Source organism: Castor canadensis, chromosome 5 (genome assembly GCF_047511655.1).
Source record: "Castor canadensis chromosome 5, mCasCan1.hap1v2, whole genome shotgun sequence".
NCBI lineage: Eukaryota > Metazoa > Chordata > Mammalia > Rodentia > Castoridae > Castor > Castor canadensis.
Genome location: NC_133390.1, coordinates 177,793,907 through 177,811,296, shown reverse-complemented (window position 1 = coordinate 177,811,296; position 17,390 = coordinate 177,793,907). Strand labels below are relative to the sequence as shown.

The following is a 17,390-nucleotide window of genomic DNA, read 5'->3' as shown; positions in this document are numbered from 1 at the left end:
ATATTTAATTCAACTTCAAGTGAATTCTGAAGGGCTCCTCTTGCTCCACAGAGTGAGGTCCCCTGCAGCCAGTCACATCTGTTCATGGATGGGCTGGATGGATACCTTCTCCAGCCCAAGATGGATCAAGGGCCTGGGCTCTCTGCAACACCAGTGCCCAGAACAAGACCCGGGGCCAGAGACAGGGCATGGTACCCACAGAGGAGGAAGAGGAATGGGGGAGGTGGGAGGCCCTTGGGTCCAGGTGGTACCAAAAGCCCTAGGGGCAACAGTTGACAGAGGAGCCCTGTGAGAACCCAAATAGAAACAAGCCCCAGTCCCTTTCAGTCCCTTCCAGCCCCTTTCCCGAGGCCCTGCTGAGCCCTAAGCTGTTTTCGAAGACATGAGAATGCGTTTCCATCACCACCAGATAAAAACAAAAAACAAACCACAGGCATCTTAAGGTTTCATCTTTCAATTGTTTAAAATTATCAGTGCAAAGTGAGGTAATGCGCTCTGAATCACTGGGCCGAGGTGGCAGGCAGCCCTCACACAAGCCTGCGTCTTTTGGAGTCCCTCCCCATGTCGCCCTCCTCTGGGTCCACCTCACAGCCCAGTGGGGACACCAGGTTCAGCAGGGGGTCCTCAGAGGCACGGCCGAAGAGTGCCAGCAGGAGGGCCACACCAAAGCCCGTAGCTCGCTCACCCTGTGGGCAGAGGAGGTAGAAACCCTGAGCCCATGGGGCATCTCTGTAAGGAAGAGGTTTGCTGGGTGCCCCCAAAGGACCCCCCAAGCACATTGAGGCAAGGGATCCCTGAGCAAAAGCCAGAATCTTGGCCTTCTTGTGGCTGCCCTACCAACCCCAGAGTTGACAAATGGAGATGGGTAATGGGTACCCCATGTGCTCTGGCCTAATCCCAGATCTCCTCAGAGTGGGGAGGCTCAGAGTGGGGGTCCTGGGCTTCCTGCTAAGCATGGGTTGACTGGGAATGACTACACTGCAGCCACTCTTGTTCCCAGGATGGAGAGAGACCAGAGGTCAGGGGACAACAGCTGGATGGAGGCTGGACCATGGACAATGTGACCCATAAGGCAGAATGTTTCTGATGAGCTCAGGCAGCAGCTCTGGAGCTGGAGGGGCTCTGTATGGATGAGAGAGAGGAACCAGTCCAGGCCAGGAGAAGGGGACAGGTGGGGAAGTGTCTGAGTGGGACAGGATGCCAGAAGTGGGTGTCTAGGCACTCACAGCATGCACAGGTGCAGCAATGTCCAGGTGGACCCAGACCCCGGGCCAGTCAAAGCCGATGTGGGAGGCAATGAAGAGGCCAGCACAGGAGCTGGGGCTGTTATCTCGGTCCTGAGGAGGCCAGGACACATGGTGACCTCCTACTCCCAGCAGTGGGAGGGGCCCAGGGAGGTTTCCAGGTGCCTTCCATTACTCCTGCCCTGTCCTCATCCCTTAGCCACAGCCTCCCAGGGATCTGCAAGCCATCCCAGATGGATGGAGAGACCTGGTGTAGGGGAGGCTGAAGCCTGGTCAGAAAGACTCTGAACATGGGCAAGGAGACAGCCTTACCCACCAGGACAAGGGAGCACCAGCAAACAGGCTGGTGGGGCAACTGAGCTAGACCCTCCTGTGGAGAGGACAGCCCCTAGCTGTGAATCCCTGGATGCCTCCTTGACGTCCTCTTCTGGACACACATCTGCAGTCCGACCTCCACATGGGGGTCCCACCTGCACCTCTGCTTTCTTGGGGACATCTGCTTCCTGAAGGTAGGGCTCTACACACCTGTGGGACAGGCCTGCTCTCCCCACCCTGCCCTGGTCCCAAACCTACCGCTACTGAGTTCTTCATGTCAGCCACAGCTGAGGTGAACTCACTGAAGTGCAGCTCGGGGCAGTAGACAAGTGGGTGCACCAGGTCCCCGCACTGCCGGCCAGCCTTCACACAGGCTGCCTCCCACTCAGCGCTGTTGGTGAGCACAGCAGCATGGTACTTTCCTGTAGCAATGCCCTGGGCCAGAGGCACAGAGGAAGCATCCAGAACAGGGAGGGCAAGACAGAAACACAAAAGACAGAAGATGGGCAGAGAGCAGACAGAAAAACAAGCCAGGAGTGAGGCAATGAGAAACAAATTAGAGAAAGGAAGGAGGAACAAAGAACCATGAATATCAAGTGCTCTTCCTGCACCCGCACAGACGTGAGGACACAGTTCCTTGCCTCCTCAGTGGCAGCTGTATTTAGTGACAACTAAATACCCCCTACTTGTCTTCCCCACCTAGGACCGGGGTATTTAGGATCCTGGAGCTGCAGCCAGGCGGAGTGTGGTGGCGCCCACCTGAGCCCCTGTCAGCGTGGCCATATCTAGGATGATGTCAGCTCCCAAGTCTTTGCAGGCATAGGACACGCCATCTGCCAGCACCAGCCTGCCCTCGGCGTCTGTGTTGTTGATTTCCACAGTCCTGGAGCACAGTAGAGACCCCAGCTCAGGGCTGCAGCTCCCTGAGTGACCCCTTCGGGAGATTACACTCAGAGCCACCGTCCCTGTAGCTCTCTCACCCCCAACATACATCCCCTCTCCAAGAGGCCAGGCATTGCAGGATGGAATCCTCCCCCATCCTAGGCTAGGCTTGGGGCTAACCCAGCCTAACCCTGGAGAAGAGGCCTCAGGATCAAGCACAGGGGCAGCGTGCCAAGAGAGGAGGGAAGGGAGAGGGCTGGCCTTACTTTCCTGAGTACAGCAGGTGGATGTCATCGGGCCGCGTGGCACTGGGCCCCACTGCGTTCTCAGCCAAGCAGAACACAGCATGGAGGTTGTCTTTGAAACCCTTAGGGAAAAGCAGATGGTGGCTCTAGTTATAGGCTAGAGGCTCAGGAGGGGGAAGGGTGAGCAGGAGCTCTCAGACCCACACAGCAGGAGACAAAGAAGCCCCCAGGTGCGGAGATCAGAGCTCAGCCCTGGAGGTGCAATGTTAGGAGCTCCCCACCATCCAGGACATAGTTCTGGAAGCTTCTGAGCTAAAGCCCCCTCTCCCCCCAACAGAGCCCACACCATACAGTGGATGCACCCCAAGTTAGCAGTGCTGTTGTCACCTGCTGCTTGAGCAGGGGAGGTCCCACAGATATGCAGAATCCTGCAGATGTGCTCAGGGACACCTGGCTAGGGAGGGCCCACCAGGTGTCTCCACTGCAAAGTTGCTGGAGGTGGCTTGTGTGGATGCACTGTGGCTGTCTAACTGTCCTGTTCCCCTGTTACTTCCACTCTCCAACTTCAACTTCTGCTGACTGTTCTTACTTGAGACAATTACTACTGTGGTGTCAGCCAAATGGTGACTTTCTAGTCCATTCTTCCTCCTACAATTAGTAATCGGATATCCACTGTAGGAAACAGCCCCCCATGCATTCATTCCGAGGTCCTGGATGGTGGAATCTTTGTCTACAATAGGGTGGCTTCAGCACCCTTCAGGCCACTGGCCACAGGGAGGTGGACACGCCTCATGGCCACCAGCTGATGCACCAAATCAGCTGCCAATTGGCCTCCTGAGAAGAGGGAGTTGGAGCCTAGAAGAGTCTATCTGCTGGGCATGTCCCAGGCACCAGGACACATCCCCTACTGAGCAATAACCAGGGGTGAAAGGCACGTGACTCTCTCAACTTGCCCATGTGCCCCTGCTAAGCAGTGGCTGCTCCCATCAGAGAACTGACAGCCAGACCCACTCTCTGAGCATTGGCTACCAGAGAAGTGAAGCCTGGCTGAGCCAGTGGGGCACTGCAGAGGAGGGCAAACAGAAGAGGACCAGGTGTCAGGAGCCTGGTGCTGACCACCCACAGCCCGGCTGGCGGAGCTCAGCCAGTGAGTGCCTTATCAAATGCTGGCTGTGTCCCCTTGTTAATCTCCAGCCAGAGAGGGGAGGAGAGTGCAGACGGCACGTGCTCCATACCGTGCTCCCCCCAGGGCTCTGCAGTGGCTGTCCCACAGCCACCTGGGCTCTGCCTGAGCACAGCACTCAGCTGCCATGCCAGCCCTACAAGACCCTTTCCACGTGTGGTACAGCAGGGCATTATTAATGTATGCTAATTCAAAAATATAATAAAACTATTTAAAAAAAAAAAAAAGCCAGCCTGGCTGAGGGGCTCCAGGCTCTGCCAGCCCCAAGCACCTCCAGTGTTCCTCAGCCCAGCAGTGTGGGAGGCACACGGCAAAACAGGAAGTCCCAGCAGGCAGAACCCCATCTCCTGGGACTTCTTCCCTCCCACAGGTGGGACACCTGGCCAGTGTGAACTGCGTACTATTACCCTGAAGAATCAGAATCCAAAGGCAGCCTGGGGTTACCTATGGGGTGACACTAAGGGTCCAGCCTCTAAAACGCTGGCCTGGAAAAGCCACACTAAGGAGCTTATGCTACACTGGCCTGTTGGTGGCCACTCTTCACTTGGTTAATAAGCTTTTTTAGTGCTCTGGGACCTCTGGGCTTTGTGAGATGCCACCCAGCCCTCTGAGTGGTCATAGACGCTGAACAAGGATTAAGCTGTGGGGCTTCTGCTGAGGCAAGTGAGAAAAGAGTCATAATGGGGCACAGAGACTGACCTTGGGGGCTGGGGAGAAGCCTGAACTTGGGGGGGATGGGAGTCAGCCCTGGTGACTCAATTCCTAGAGGAATTGTGGTATTCAGAGAACCATGGGAGGAATGCTCAGAACATGTGCACTGAGCTCCATCTCTGGCCCATCTGAGCGTACACCTGTCACCACATGGTTTGAGGCAGTCTTCCTTACTGAACACGCATGGAGCACCCAATCCTTGCCAGTCCCTGATTGGTGGGCACAGGAAGATCTGCCCTTGGGGTGACATACTCAGGAAGAGATGAGGCCGGTCCAGAGCAGGCAGGAAGCTCTGGGGGCCCGTGAAGGACATGAATGCAGAGAAGGGACAGGCCTAGCTGTGCAGACTTGAAAGGCAGACTGAGGGAGGTCCATGTGATCCCAAGAAACACCTGTTCGCGCCAGAGAGACACCTCTCCTTTGACATCTGTCTGTGCCAAATCTCCATCCTCTGGCAATAAAAAGCTATAAAACCCTATTTCCAACCTGACCCAGGGGACCTCCAGTTGCCAGGTCCCACTGTTTGACCCCACGTGGCCTTTCCTATCTCTTCTCTGCAAATAAAACTTTTCTGACCTTTGCTGCTTGAGTCCACCTCTGATTTCTATCCAAGAGGACCCATGGACCCTTGCCACCACCCGAGCTTCCCAGTGCCTCAGACCCAGGAAGGACTGGATTGTGGAAAGAAGGGCAGGGCAGAGCCAATGGGAGATAGCCCAAGATGAGACCTGCAGGGGATGGGGGCTCACTCACCTGCTTGATGGCAGCTCTGAAGGCCCCCAGAATGGCTGCAGCACCTCCGCAGTCACGCTTCATTCCCGGCATGGTGGTCTGCAGCAGTACAAAGGGACCACAAGAGAGGGTGAGCTACATGGAGCTGGCTGGCAGCAGCTCCTCTTGCCCAGACCTGCACAGCACCCCAGGACCCCACCTCCCACAGAGCTCATGCCAGGCCATCTGAGCACCCACGCAACACACGAAGAAACTAGGATCCCCAAAGAGTTGGGACCCCCTTCACCTAGTAGAGCTTTATGGCCGCCAGGCAGTAAATATTTGGTAGGTGGGCCAACAAGCTAACCAGTGCCATTGGATTTGCCGCGGCCAGCCTCTCACGTGCATACAGGCACCTCAAACTCTGAACCTTTGACCCTAAGTCATGCAGCTCCCATAACAGCTTGCGGTCCACCTGCAGGGCCTCTCTATCCACATCTCTGCCCACACTGTGAGGAAGAAACCAAGGTGCAGGAAGCACGTAAAACTTGCTTGGGGTTAGTGGGCAAGCATCTCGAGGGTCTTTGACATCAGAACTAGGAGTCCCTCCTGGGACATGGATCACTGGAGGTGATGTATTTGCCAATGTCACAGGTCCCTGCTGTGCTTATGGTAGGGAAGAAGCGCTAGTTCCCTGCCCCCTCAGCACAGCACAGCAGCCCACGTGTGCTCAGCTCTGGCTCCCTGCTGGAGTCGGGCACACGGCAGACTGATTGCCTCCTTTTGGACTCCCCACCTCCAGCTCGGGGTGCAGGCTGCTCAGCATTCTGTCCACTTGTCCTGCCGAGCAGGAACCCAGGTCCCCACCCCTGCTGTGGCCTCCTGACCTTCCAGTCCTTGCCACACATCCAGACTCATCTTGCCTGCTGTAGCACCTTCTTGAAGTCATCTCCCCTTGGCTGTCTGCCCTACTACTCACCCCTTCTTGGTGCTTCTCTGGGTGGGCCTAGCTCTGTGCCCCTCCCAACTTTTCTCAGGTTCTCACCTGGCTGTAACAACATACCCGGGACACCCTTCAGTCACCCCTGGTCACCCTTATCATCCTACCACCAGAAGAATGGGTCCTCTCTGGCCTCCTGTGTTCAGATCACAGCTCCTGGTTAAGACGGGTCTGAGGAAAGGCACTCCCAACCCCCGTCACCTATGTAAATGTTACCTTCTATAAACTCGTTGAGAATGGCTATTCATTTTTAACATTTTATAGGTCTCCAACGCTAATTGACAAGTTCATATTTTAAATTAACAACAGGTCCTCAGACGTAAGAATTTGGGCTTGTATGGAGTGATTTTTGAACCTTATTATATTACATGAGCCTTGAATTTTAGTGGAAAGTATTTTTAGATATAAACTGAGCTGCTTTTATAATTAAGTCGAGTGAAAACAATCCAGCTAGCACTACTGAAAATAAGCCATCTTTCTGACCTAATCGGACAGAAAGCACAAGATTGTTTAACGGAAAAATGGGGCCTCAAGCTTGGCATCAAACCATTTCAAAATGGCCCTTACAGAAAATGTCTCCTGACAGCTGTTCATGGAACACTGTGTTCCCTTGTCACAGGTGCCACCTCACTCCCAATCACAGGAGAAAAAGGCCAAGCTTGCAAATGTAGCTCAATTAATTGCATAAGGTTTCACCAACCCCTGTACGTGGCTTCTGTTTTTATAAAGCAAAAGGTTTTCATGGTGACACAAAGATGTCATCTGCCTTTTTCACTGGGTTGACAATTGTACTGGATAGTACAAAAGCCAAGGTTGGTGAAAGTGCTGGAACTCTTCACAATGGAGGCTGTGTCCCCAAAGTGAACTTGAAGTTACTGGTTTCCTGCCCATGTCCTCTGGGACAATAAAGCAATGCCACTGAAGAAGTCCTTTGCTGAAGCACTAACGTTAAGCTTTACAGCCTTAACCTCTGGTACAAGCCATTGCCACTATTCTGTATGACACCCTGGCCACCTCTGCGGGGGTGACAGTCAGAGCAGAGGCTCAGGCACAAAAGACAAGTGAAGGTGTCCAGACTGAGGGGTCTGCCGACAAACAAGATATGTCCCTCACTTCCTGAAAACAGCCTCAGCAACTGGTCACCAGCAGCAGCCCAGGAGTGCCAAGCACACAGAGGAACTTTGGGTAACTTGCACGCACCACCCTGACACCCACCTCACACCCAAGGGCTTTTCTGATGAGCTAATGATGACATGGAGGAGTGTAAGTTTTTGATTTCTATAAGGAGTTTCTGCATACCTCTGTGACCAGTATTCTCCACAACACACACATGGCATCACAGTCATAGGGCCAAAACTCAAGACAGAAGTTCACTAATGTAGCTTCAGACTCCACATTATAACCAACCTTTAAAAATATCACTTGTCAAGTTTTGGTGGAATAGCAAAGAATGCCCATGGTTATCTGGAAAAGGTAGTAAAATACTTCTTCCTATTCCTACCAGAAAATGTGAGGCAACACGTTTATGTAACAACATTACAACAGACTGTGTCTTCTATTAAGCAGACACTGAAGAAATGTGCAAGAATTGGACAATGGTGTTGCTGTTTCTAACTTCTTTTCATTTTGGAAAAAAATGGTTATTTTTGTAAAAGTATACTATTTATGTTGACATAACAGATCTGTATTCTTTTTCAAATGAATTATAAATATCTTTTACACTTCTCAATTTTCATTTCCAGTACAGTAAATAGCAGTAGCTATCACCATTATAAACAGAATCATTTTAGATTGGTATTTTTTAAGAGTGTAAAAGGGTCCTGGAAGGTAGTATAGAAAGAGGATGGGGAGAAAGAAGAATAGTGTAAAGAGGTCCCAAGCAAAGTCCAAGACCTGCTAGGCCACTGAGCAAATTGCCTTTTCGGTCTTTGCAGACAAGGCTACGACAGTCCTTGCAAAATTGGTAGCTTTGCTGGCAATACCCTGCTTGTTTTTTGAGAAGTCACAATTTCCTCTCCACTTGCTCTTGAGGTGTCCATTTGGGCGAATGCTTGCTGTGTTGAGTTTCATGCACTGTCCCTAGCAGTGAGGTACAGACTGGGATCTTTCTGTCAACTGCTGGAGCCTCTCTGCCCAGCCCCAGGTGCAGTGCCCACCGACACTCAGGAAAAACCCTGGTCACTGTGAATCGATGCCAAACAGATCCAAGTGCCGAACAAGCTGAAGGCAGGTAGGCTGGTAATAACTGGCTGGTACCCAGACTCTGGTTGTTCCATTTGTAAGTTTGTAGGCCAGCTGACTCCAGGAGGAGGCTGGGACTGTTTCATTTTTGGAGGATGGCCTGGAACTACAGAAGATGCCACACTCTGATGGTTCTTCCAACTACCCCCGGGCCATAGCCTCCCTGAAGCTACACACTGGAGGCCAAATAGGGCGACATCAGGCCCAAGTGATGGAAGTTAGAAGGACCAGTGCCCAGAAAGTCCTGTTTCTCACTCTGGCCCTCTCACAAGCCAACATCAAGTGCTAGCAAGTATCTGATCCTAATTGAAGAGCACAGCTGCCTCAAGGCTAGACCCACCAGCACAGGGCAGACACCACTACCAGGTGAACGGAATAGGGGGCGAACAGCCTGTGGGAATTTAAAAATACTAACAAAGCAGCTAAAAGTCAGTCCATTTGTTATTGTCACCGCACACTGGTGTCTACACAATGTTAGTGATCAAATATTCCTCCCCTCAAAACTCTTGTTGGTTGAAGCTTAAGTAATTGCTGAATTAAATAATTTTAACCATATAAATAGAAGCTTCAGGTTCATCTATCTTTATTATTTATCCTTTAAGCAACATTCTCCCTTGTAGATGTGAGTAACCGCCAGCTACAGAGTTAGCCCTGGCATGGATTCAGCCAGCCAGGGCCACTTGAGAATGGTTCAACAGGGCGAACGGCTGGGCCAGCTCTGCTGAGATGGAGCCCCTGGTACTGTGGTGTTCCAACTCCCCCCACTGAACTGGTGGCCTCAAAAGAGAGCACGAGTGCACAGTGACAGCAAAAACACAGATGTGGAACCTGTGTGAGCCCCTGGATGTGGTATTTAAGATGTTTTTAACCCACAGACTTTTGAAAGCTCTTAGAATGGGTCCTAGAGATCTGAGCACATGGCCGGCCAATGAAAGTTCTGGAATGTACCATGAAATGAGGTTTTCAGGAGCCTCTGCCAAGCAGTTCTATATGAAAGACTTCCTGTGTGTCTCTGCCTATCAGTTGCTTTGTGTGGCAGAAACTCCCCACAGTTAAATTACAGTATCCTCAGAACAGCTGGGAGTGGGGACAGAAAGACAACCCTGGCTCCTCTGTCAGTGGAGCACAGATGAGTGGAGAAGGTTAATTTGAGGATCAAGTCTGTACCAGCCGAGGCCCTGACACAGACTTCAATACCACAGTTCACAGCTACAGATGGAGATGGAGGCTTACTTTTTATCTATTAAAAAATACATTGATAATATTTGAAGTGTTAACACATTGCTATTTTCTTTGTTTGTACTGGAATATTTATTTTCAAATTTTTTGCAGGCATGGTAATAGGTATGGAATTCAATAAAAGAGAATGCTCACTGTTAGTGGGGTTATTTTTAAACTTGTATTATTAGTTTCATTTCCTGAAATAATTTTGTTGCTTAGAAGAGAAAAGATGTTGAAGGATGATCACCCACTCCTGGTATTACTCTGAGTACTCAGGAAGTGCAAAACACAACAGCATAGGCCCCTCTCTGCCCTAAATTGGGACTCCATGTCTGGGAGGCAACAGGGAGTGGTGGGGCCTGTGGCAAGCTGAAGAATAGAGGCTCTGCTCACAGACAGCCACCACTCACAACAACCAGGTGAGAAGCTAGTGCCAGTGTGGCCAGATTTTCTGAGACTACAAAGGACCAGAAATCCAATATTTTATGAGAATTCTTCCTGTTTTTAAATGTTGATAACTAATTCAAATTGTTAAGATGCCATTTAGGCCAGCAGGAAATACGTGTGAGTTACACGGGCTGCAGTCAGTGTCCAGTGTTTGCTCTGGACACACTTAACTTGCCATTCCTGCCAAAGTCTCTCTTCTCCTCTTCCTCTGGATCTTGTGGACCACTCCCTCCCAGTCCTTGAGGGCCAACCAGGCTGCTCTGCACAGGTGTGAGGGCTAATGAAGGCCTGTGTGAGGTGTGAAGGCGGCAGGTGCAGTCACATGGGACACTTCCCAGGTCCCCTCCTCTAGAGAAGCCACCAGCCCCACACCACCAGGGGCCTCCTAGTGACGCCCCAGGTAACTTCCTTGCTCTTGTGGGGCCCTGTGTCAGAAGAGCCTGTTCTAATCACTCAGCATGCAAGCCTCCGGCAGACTCAGAGACGGTGTACATCGCCCTAATTCTTGAACCTCGTGTCCCTGGGCTCTGTTTTCCATCGCTTTAATTTGTTTCTGTGGCTTCTCTCTAGGCCCTAACCAGATTTTTTCAGTTCCTGACTCTTGTTTGAAGTGTGGGCCCAGAATCCAGGTGTCCCACACAAAATCATGCCTTTCGGAATGAGAAAAGGCACAGAAGACTCCCTGAACTACCCAACTCAGAGCTCTGGAAACTTCCTGCCTCACGGCCACCCTTGTCCCCCAGAACCTACAGCTCACCTTTCCTTTGATACTGAGGCCCCCGGTGTCGTACACGATGCCCTTGCCCACCCAGGCAATGGTCTGTGTGGCACTGTCAGGTGTGTGGCTGAGGACGGCCAGAGCTGGAGGGTGGAGGGCAGCCTTCCCGACCCCGTAGATTCCTGTGTGGAGGGGGGAGTTTTGAGGCACAGGTTATACCAGCAGAGACTCCCAGGGACCCTGGAAAACCCACCCAGGTGCTGGCTGGCCCAAATTTCTCCCAGAAAGACATGCTACCCCAACCCTAGCTACCCACCTGCCCCTCCCCAACCTCTCCTGCTCCTGGCCAGCGTGGGATGGGGAATGGAAATTAGTTCCAACTTCTGAGACTGCAAACAATCCTGTGCAAAGTATTGTTAGGCAAGAAAACCCACTGAGGGAAAAAATATTTATCATGTCCAGAAGGAAAAGAACAGGATTGCAGAATGAAATGAGTTTTGGATGATGCTTCAAGGCTGCTCCCGCCCACACTTGTCCCCTTCTGCCCTGAGCCCTCTTGCACGCACAGCTTGCACGCCCTTCCCCAGCCCGCTCTTATGGCCTCTGCACCACTGCGTTGCTCTCTCTCTGCTCACATGCCCCATCTTCCTGAGCAAAGAGTGGCCTGCTTCAGGGCAGAGGCCATGCATCACTGTCCATCACTGAGCAGTGATGGACAGTGACAGCAAGCATGACAAGAACTAATAATGGTGGCCTGACAAACTCCTACTTATCCTGTGGGACCCGCTGAGAAACTCTGCCCAACACAAGTGGACTCTGTTTCCACCGTCACTGGCTTATGTGTCTGTGGTGGGCAGTGACCCCACCCTCCACTGGCTATGCGATCCCTGTGCAGTCCCCTCCCCCTCAGTGGGGGTAGGGCCTAGTGGCTAACCACAGAAAGCCCAGCAGAAGAGACGAGGTACTTCTACTGAGACTAGGTTCCAAGGAAAGACGGTCACTCCCATCTTGCTTGGTCACATTTTCCCACTCTCTACAGACCTCCCCCTGCGAGCAGCCAGCTGCCACGCTGTGAGGTGACCTGTGGAGAAGCCCTCATGGTGAGAACTGTGGTCTCCAGCCAGCAGTTCGCGGGCGCCCCTTGTTGGAAGCAGATGGTGACTCCAGGCAAGCCTGCAGATGGCTCCAGCCCCAGTCACCACCCGTGGCTATAGTGGTGAGAGACCCCAAGCTACCCAAGCAGCAGAGGTATGCTGCTGCAGTGGCCAGTTGTCTTGGGGCTGGCTTGTCTAAGAGCCACAGTTGACCACACCATCCCCATGTCAGTCTGGGAGCACCTCCAGGCAGCCTAGTCATGGTTCTCTTTCCCTCCAGGTCCCTGGCAGTGGAAGAGGACTGACCCGAGCGATCAGGGAAGGAGATAATACCTGAGCTGGGACACCTAGGACAAAACGGCCTCTACCAAGTGAATGTGGTGGGGAGTATTGCAGGTGGCGAGAGTCACCCATTCTTGTATATTCGAGGAACAGAGAGCCCTTGCACTAGCCCAGGAGTGGGGTCTATAGGCTGTGAGGAGGCTGCAGGCGTGGGAAACACATGGGTCCAGCGGCTTCCAGAATCAGCATCAGAACCTGGATAGCTACTCCTCCCTCCCCCAGAGAGTCTGCTTCCCAGGCTCTCGTCTTGGGCTGGGACACAGGTTGACTCCTTTCAGGTCACAAGCAGGATGAAGTCCGGGACACCATGCCACGTGCCCCACTGACCCCCTCCACCTCGGTACCCCTGGCCATTTCCCAAGGACCAAGTGCCATGGGCTTTCAGCCCTACCCACCTCCAAATCCTCTTGTCTTCAGTTCCTCATCTCGGATGATGGTTGGGGCAAGTCCCAGCTCTTTTCCAACTTTACTAATCTCCTGGACATGTTCATGGAAAAAACAACATGAGGCACGTGAAGAAGGCCGGGCTCGAGGCCAGCGATGAACCATTGCCTGTGTGGCGGGAAAGGAGCCCGCCTTGGAGGCCAGTGGCTGTGCCTCTCGTGATTAAGCCCAGAGGAGAAAGCTCACTCTTCACTTAGCTTCCTGTAGCATATGGCTGCAATCCTGTGACGGGGCCTCACTGAGGCCCTGTCCTCCCCACTCCCTTTACTGAGGCTGCCCGGCCTGCTGGAGTGGGGTATACCACACAACCTCATGAAAGCAGCCCCAGGGATCAGCAGATTAGAGCATGGACAGCCCCCAGGCTTCTTCTGGCTCTGCTTGGGGTCTAGACAAACCCCCCACCCCAGCTCTTTCTCTCCTGACATGACTGAGCCACCAACCTCCAGAAAGATGTCTGTGTCCATCTCATTGCAGGGTGTGTCCACAATGCGAGCAGCCAGCCGCACACCTTCTGTGGCATTTGTTAAGCACTAGAAAAACCAAGAGATCACCTCTGGGACCCCCTTCCTCACCCATTTCCCCAGAGACCCACTTGAATCCCGGGGAGGCTGTGGGGCTGCTCACAGGACATCAAGGGGGCAGGTGGGAGGCAGAAGCTATTGGGATCCTCCCACACATGGCCCCTGGGTGCTGCAGAGGTGCTTTTCTTCATGAGGCCCACGTGAGAGCACTGGGGTCTCTTTGCCCTGTCTTCCTTGTCACTGGACAGTTTGCTCTGGGCACAGCTGTGGAGAGGAGGAACAGGTGGGGCCCGATCTCAGGGGTTCATGTTACTTGGTACCCAGGAGGGAGCAGGAACCCAGGAACGTGGACCACAGCAGTGTCAAGAGGTTTCAACCCCAGCTCTGGGGAAGACAGCTCAGAGAGCTGCCTAAACAGATGTCTAAGTCCTGCTCCAACCTGGCTGCAAGGCCTCTGCCTATCCACTTTCTCTGCCCTCAGGGCCTTGCTCCCAGCTGACTAGAGGGCTCCCGCCCCATCTCAGTCCCCACCACCCACCCCAAGCCTCAGAAAACCCAGAGAGTTGACTGCGTCAGCACCTCCGCACTGGCCAGAAGAAGCGGATATTGAGTGCATAGCAACTAGGGCCCGCGGGGGTGCAGGGCAGCAGCACCAAGTTCATCATTGTGTCCCCAGCCTGTATGTCGGGAGGGCAGGTGCAGGTCGATTCCGCCAGCCCGGCCTCCGCCCCCGCTGTCTGATTGTTGCTAGAGCCACTGCCTGTCCCAGGTAATTAAACCCCAAAGCCTCCAAGGTAGGGACCTGGGACCTGACAGCTCAGATATGAGATGTGCTTGTGCTGCCCTGCCGCCTGTCAGCGCCTCGCACGTCCTGTCTGGGACACACGTCAGAGCAGGAAGACGGGCCTCAAGGGAGGCAGGAGTGACCTGGCAGACCCCAGCAAGCTTGGCGCTCTAGAGAAGAAAGCAGCAAACACAAAGAATACAGGCCTCAGTTTGAGTGTCAGGAGATGAGGGTCATTCATGCATCCTCTCTGCCTATGTTTATGTGAGGACCTATTGTGTGCCGGGCACCTGCTAGACTCAGAATCCAAAGCTATCCAAGGGTCCAAGGCCAGCAGAACGACCACATGCCAATCCATTAAAGCTGCAGAGAGGAGAACGGGAGGCCGAAGAACTAACAGCACCAGGGCCCTGGGTGGGGGGAAATGGCTGAGTAAAGGTCACATGAGGTATGAGGCCCTGAAGGAGTCTGGCAAGTCAAGGGATAGCAGGAACTGTGCCTGGGCAGGAGGCAAGTGTAGTAAGGAGGGGAAGGGGAATAAGCAGGAAAGGGAGGACAGGGAGGGTGGACTTGAGGGTAATGTCAGGCTTCCAGCCTGGGATGTGGCAAAAGGGGGGCTCAGAGCTCAGGAGGAACTTCCTAGAGACAGTAAGGAGCTGTCATCGGTGTCTGACTGCCAAATGGGGCCCAGAGGTGGTTGAAACTACCCAGAATGGGGAGTGTGAGGCCAGAGGCCACTAAGAGATGCAAGAGGCAGTAGCCAGGCTAGGGAAAAGGGCAGCCTGGCTTTTGGCCCAGCTGGTGTGCTTCAAGGAGGGATGGCTACACTCCTGTCCAGTCGGCATGCAGGCCCATCAGAAAGGGGCAAAAATTAGGTTTTGGTGGGGAAAGGAGCAAAGCAATTAGACCATGTTATTTAAATGTTTGGCAATGAAGGAACAAGAGAGATGACAGATGAATGCATGTTTCCTCGTTCTAATCTGGTCAAGGAGACAGAAGACAAAGCCTTGAGGGCTGACGGCAACAGACCTTCCTGAGACAGAAATGGAGGGTGAGCTCTGAAGCAAGAGGAGGACCAAGCTGTGTGGCTGTTGGGGTGGAGGTGGTGGGCGAGGCCACAGCAGTGGAGTCAGGAAAGGCCACATGGGAAGGAAGCCTGGTGTCAGGCCCCTACTCGAACTCAGAGATTAGAAATCAACTCTACTCTTGACTGCCTGCAAAGGATTATTCTTAGGCTCAAATGAAATAACATATGTAGAAGTGCTCCAGAAAGGGTGATGCAACACACACAACAGGATTTGATATTAAAACACCTGCCACTGGACAGGTGCTTGATAAACACTAACCCGACAGGACAGGATGGTAAAAACAAAGCCCACCCAGCAGAAAGAGGCCTGCCACCCTCTCAGGGCTCCTGGGTTACACAGTCTATCCTCCAGACACCCACTTGCAACGTGGACACTTCCACTGGGCCGTTGTCCTGTCCCACCAGGAAGAACTCCACAGTAACAGTCCTCTTGTCTGTGCGTCGAGAAGCCCCTGAGCGGTGTGTGAACAGTGGGAAGGCCCGGGCCAGGGCACAGGCAGAGGCAAAGACATCGGGTTGCTCACAGACCATCTGCAGTGGGAGAGAATTGAGGCCACAGGGGCTGTGACCAGAAGTTGCTGGACAGCCACCTTCCTGTGCTTCACAACGGTGCCCCACAGAGGCTGTGTCCCATCCCTTGGGTGGCTTCACTGGGACCAGAGTGACTTGAAGCTAAGTAAGAAGGCCTTAGCCACCAGATGTTGCCTACTGCCTTACCAGGCAGGAAAGGCATAGAGGTGAGCTTCCGCCTCCAGAAATCTAGGCTGGAGTCTCAGATTTGCCATCCAAACAACTCTGGGGTAAATCACTTCTTAGTGCCCGGTGTGCAGGCCCTGGATTATAATGTGTGAGGTCCCTGGGACCACAGAATCCTGCTTTGTGACAATGGAGAGGTGTGGGCTGCTTGAGTACCCTGGCTCCAGGCACATCCGGGCCCTGTCAGCACTCACCAGGATGCACCGATGGGCTCCAGGCGGCAGGCAGGTCCGCACAAGCCTGGTGATGAAGTGGGCAGCAGAGGGGCTGTTGTGCCTGCTCACCCTGGAGGGCAGGGCAGCCACAGTGGCGCAGTTCAGGTAGAGGGGACAGCTGTCCGTGGGGTTGGGGTTGAGCGTGGCCAGAGCTGCTTGCCAGAGCTAGATCAGAGGGAGACAAGAGACAGGCTTCAAACAGTGCGGGTGTCAGCAGCCAGGCCTGCTTCCTAAAGGGCACCGTGTGCTGCCCGGCCCCCGCTTCCTGGGGAGGGGGCTGCGTGTGTCTGTGAGCTGGCACCCTTCCGCCCTCAGGGGATTAGGCCTCGGCCAGTCTGGGGACCCTCTGCTTCAAACACTTGGAACCCCCGACGCATGGGCCTTGGCCAGCTTCCACGGAAGCGGGGTCAGGGGCCAGAGGCCACGAGGAAGGACAGGCAGACGCGGCCACCGGCTTTCTGGGAGGCAGGGCCCGCCGGGCGGCCGGGCGCAGGTGGTGCGGCCTGGGCCTGCGGGGCGACACGGGGACGGGGGTTCAATGGCCGGCCCTTGGTGGGCCCGCCGTGGCCTCCAGGCTGGACGGCCGTGTCGCGGGCCTCCGCCCAGCAGGCCGGCGCGGGCGGGCGGGCGAGGCGGGGCCTGCGCGCGCCGGGCCTGGGCTTCCGCGGGCGCATGGCGGCCGCGGCCCGCTCACCTCCTCGGTGACCCGGGGCTGCAGCTTCCCGCGGACGTGGCTCCAGGGCACGCGGTGCAGGTGGGGCAGCTGCCCGAGCAGCAGCAGGGGCCGACTCTGCGGGTCGGCGTCCCCCGCACTCGCCTGGAACTGCAGCCCCACGTTCGCCATCTTCCCCCGCGCCCCCGGCCCGGCCACCCGCGCCCCGCTCCGGCCCGGCTCGGCTCGGCACCGCCCCGGCCCGCCCGGCCGCCGCGCCCCGCCTCCCCCGCCGCCGCCGCCGCCGCCGCGGGCCGCGCAGACGTGCAGGGCCCGCCCGGGAAGCGAGGGGGCGCCGGCGAAGGGAAGGGCGGGAGGCCTGCGCCACCCCAGGCCAGGTCTGCTGGCCCCGGGGGCATCCCTGGCAGCCCCCGAGTTGTACTGGGGCCCACCGCCCGGCCTGGTGGGCACTGTCCACGGTCACGTGCCTCGACATTGACCAGGTCCTGCCCCCCCCACCCCAAAACACACACACTTCTCCGGGCCTAGGGGTGGCTGGGGCGTGGGTTCCCATGTC

The 17,390-nt window shown here is 54.6% G+C and overlaps 1 protein-coding gene across 1 annotated transcript; it reads right to left on the bottom strand.

Moving 5' to 3' along the window:
• Positions 1 to 438: 438 nt before the first annotated feature.
• Positions 439 to 17,074, bottom strand: Npepl1 (aminopeptidase like 1). The gene is made up of 12 exons (XM_020170047.2): positions 16,856 to 17,074; positions 16,141 to 16,326; positions 15,551 to 15,721; positions 13,239 to 13,328; positions 12,750 to 12,831; positions 10,958 to 11,100; positions 5,334 to 5,411; positions 2,708 to 2,808; positions 2,319 to 2,442; positions 1,818 to 1,994; positions 1,227 to 1,337; positions 439 to 686 (listed from the first exon to the last, which is right to left on the bottom strand). The coding sequence occupies exons 1-12, from the start codon at positions 17,003 to 17,005 to the stop codon at positions 528 to 530; spliced, it is 1,572 nt and encodes a 523-aa protein (XP_020025636.2). The 5' UTR covers positions 17,006 to 17,074; the 3' UTR covers positions 439 to 527.
• Between the last annotated feature and the right edge of the window lie 316 nt (positions 17,075 to 17,390).

Excerpts from the sequence above, each read along its gene's own strand:
- Npepl1 (XM_020170047.2), bottom strand. The coding sequence starts at position 17,005 with ATGGCGAACGTGGGGCTGCAGTTCCAGGCGAGTGCGGGGGACGCCGAC. Across the intron at positions 2,809-5,333 it reads TCAGAGCTGCCATCAAGCAG|GGTTTCAAAGACAACCTCCA; the intron begins GTGAGTGAGCCC and ends CTTTTCCCTAAG. Across the intron at positions 687-1,226 it reads TTGCTGCACCTGTGCATGCT|GGTGAGCGAGCTACGGGCTT; the intron begins GTGAGTGCCTAG and ends CTCTGCCCACAG.